The sequence below is a fragment of the Vollenhovia emeryi genome, unplaced genomic scaffold (genome assembly GCF_000949405.1).
Source record: "Vollenhovia emeryi isolate VEMERY1.0 unplaced genomic scaffold, V.emery_V1.0 DF943147.1, whole genome shotgun sequence".
Lineage (NCBI taxonomy): Eukaryota > Metazoa > Arthropoda > Insecta > Hymenoptera > Formicidae > Vollenhovia > Vollenhovia emeryi.
In genome coordinates, this window is record NW_011963219.1 from 1 (window position 1) to 3,220 (window position 3,220).

Sequence of the window (3,220 nt, forward strand, 5' to 3'; positions counted from 1 at the left end):
CGGAGTTAATTCAACTGCTGAAACAAGGAGGCTTCGATCTGCACAAATGGGCTTCCAATTGCAGGAATGTAGCTCACGGTCACTCCGACGTTGTAGATCTCATCAAGACAAATAAGCAACAGATACTAGGACTGGTCTGGGAAACGCAAACAGATGAATTTATCATCTCCTGGAACATCTCTGATTCGAAGGAGACCCACACTAAGAGGGAGCTTCTTGCGGAAATAATGAGGCTCTACGACCCGCTAGGCATATGCGCACCCATGATCTTCAGGGCAAAGTGCATGCTGCAGGAACTTTGGAAGGTGCCTAACGTACAATGGGATGACCCATTACCGGATTCAATACAAAGGGATTGGAATAGATTCCGCAAGCAGGTTACGGGTGAAATACAAATACCTCGATGTATTCGTCCGCCATCATCCAACCAATTTGAACTACACGGATTTGGAGATGCATCTGAACTCGGATATGGATGTTGTATATATGTCCGAGCTCTCTTCGAAGAGCAAACCGTAACCACACGACTGCTATGCGCCAAATCGCGGGTAGCACCGTTAAAGAAATCAACTATTCCACGGCTGGAACTTTCAGCAGCCTTAATTTTGGCCGAGTTGACACAAAGGGTAAGGTTGGCGATGAAATTGCATTTTCGGAAGGTTATACTATGGACTGATTCAACCATCACGTGGCATCGAATTCAGTCGGATCCCTCGCGATTCTCCACATTCGTCGCTAACCGAGTCATGAGAATTCAGGAATTATCAGCTCCGGAACAATGGAGGCACGTTCCTGGAGAATTAAACCCAGCAGATATAGTTTCCCGAGGATGTTTGCCGAACGCGCTAAGGGATTGCGAGACATGGATGCACGGGCCGAAATTCTTACAAGGGGATACAAGTTGTTGGCCTAACAACGTTTTACATCAAGATGACAGCGAAGCCGTAGCGGATCCGGAGGTGAAGCTGACATCCAAGTCTATTGTATGCAACATTGGTTCAAGCGATCCACTAACGTCCAGATATTCCAATCTTAATCGACTGCTGAGAGTGATGTCATGGATTTTACGATTCATCAACAATGTTCGAGGATCACCCACATCTAAGGTTCTAGGACAACTACAAGCATCAGAGTTATCCAAGGCTCTCGAGGTATTAGTACGGCAGGCACAAGGGAAGGATTTCGAAAGGGAAATTGATCTACTAACAACCGGCGCAGAACTCAGCAACAACAGTTCTCTAACGCATTTACGACCTTTCTTAGATGACAACAACGTCTTGCGAGTAAACGGAAGATTGCATAATGCAGACATAAACGAGGATCAACGGCACCCAATGTTGCTATCAAGCAAAAATCCACTCAGTACACTTCTTGCGCGACATCATCATGCGTCCAATTTACATGCGGGTCCTCAAGCACTGTTATACTCCCTGCGTCAACAATTTTGGATTTTAGGAGGACGGAATTTATCGCGAAGGATCGTGCACGAGTGTGTAAGGTGTTTTCGAGCGAGGCCCAGGTTCATCCACCAATTGATGGGTCAGCTACCTCCTGCCAGAGTCAATCAGACTCGCCCATTTTCAAAGGTAGGCGTGGACTTTTGCGGACCATTTATCTGTAAGCCAAGGGTTCGCAGCAAGGCCTTACTCAAAACCTACATTTCGGTCTTCGTCTGTTTTGTGACCAAGGCGATCCACCTGGAGGTGGTCACAGATCTAACTACGGAGGCGTTCCTTGCGGCGCTCAAGCGCTTTATCTCTCGTAGAGGGCGATGCTCAGATATCTACAGTGACAATGCAACTAACTTTGTAGGAGCAGATCGCTCACTCCAGGAACTGAAGAATCTGTTCGAAACTCAACGTCACCAAACAACTTTGCACAACGCTTGCTCCGAGGAGGGCATAACTTGGCACACCATACCACCCAATTCGCCTCATTTTGGTGGACTATGGGAGGCTGCCGTCAAGGCTGCTAAGCACCATCTTAAACGTGCATTGGGCTCGATGTCTTTCACCACCGAAGAGCTTAATACCGTAGTAATTCAGACTGAGGCTTGCCTGAACTCGAGGCCGATCACACCTATGTCTACTGATCCAGCGGACTTAGAAGCTCTCACCCCAGGGCATTTTCTGGTCGGAGCCCCTTTAAATGCTCTGCCGGAACCAGATTTGACGGATATCAACCTAAACCGGCTGTCGAGATGGCAACGATTGCAACAGCAGCTGCAATTATTCTGGAGAAGATGGTCGACGGAATACCTAACAGAACTGCATTCCCGTGCAAAATGGTACCGGAAGCGAGACAACATAAACGTAGGAACGATGGTACTACTTAAAGATGAGCAACTCCCTCCGATGAAGTGGACTGTGGGACGAATCACGGAGTGCCACGCTGGAGCGGATGGACTAGTGAGAGTCGTTTCCGTAAAAACCGCGCGCGGATTGTATAAACGAAGTATTACGAAAGTTTGTCCCTTACCTATAGACACTTAATATTCGCATATTATTACTTAACCGACAAATATAACGAACCAACTTTACTTTCATATTTACAGTTCATGTTTATTATCGCTAAGGATATAATAGTTAGTTACTCATTTCGATGTTGAAATTTTCTATTTCAAGGAGGCCGGAATGTTCACGCGTAGATTTGAATAGCGCGCTAGTAGAGGCGCCCGCGTAAGCAAATTTAGTTACAGCGCTACCGATTAGGAGAGGCGCCAGCGTAGCCAATTAATAGCAGCGCTTAAAGCGCTTCCGGCTAGGGTCAGAAGAAGACTTCCGCTCACTGTCTTGTACGCACTACAATAAAGAGTACAAGGTTCTCACCTACTGAATCTTGTGATAGTACCTATCTCAGGCGTGTCCTACCTGTTTCACCATTCATCCTCTGAGATTCATCGGCCGTAAAGCCGTAACACATGCATTCAGTATTGTTGGGTGTTACAAGGCACCATACGAAATTATTACTGTCGTCCCCAGAAGAAGCTTATTATGCGGGAACTCCAAATAAAAAATTAATTATCAATCGTCGACTGAATTCAATTACGCCTCCAAAGTGTATAACACGATCACCTCGGAATATTGATGAAAGGAAAATGTGGAAGGCGTCTGAATGGCGTTCTTGGCTAATATGGTATGCTTCATCACGAGTCACGAGACACGGTAGTGACTCGCGCCAAGTATAAGCGACTAAGTATAAGCGACAAACCTAACTACGC

General features: G+C 46.4%; 1 protein-coding gene across 1 annotated transcript; it reads left to right on the forward strand.

Annotated features, from left to right (window-relative positions):
- Window positions 1–64: 64 nt before the first annotated feature.
- Window positions 65–2,408, forward strand: LOC105566654 (the record flags this gene model as incomplete). Its single annotated transcript, XM_012020835.1, has 1 exon — window positions 65–2,408. A coding segment is annotated over one exon (2,344 nt), but the record flags the coding sequence as incomplete, so codon positions are not given.
- Between the last annotated feature and the right edge of the window lie 812 nt (window positions 2,409–3,220).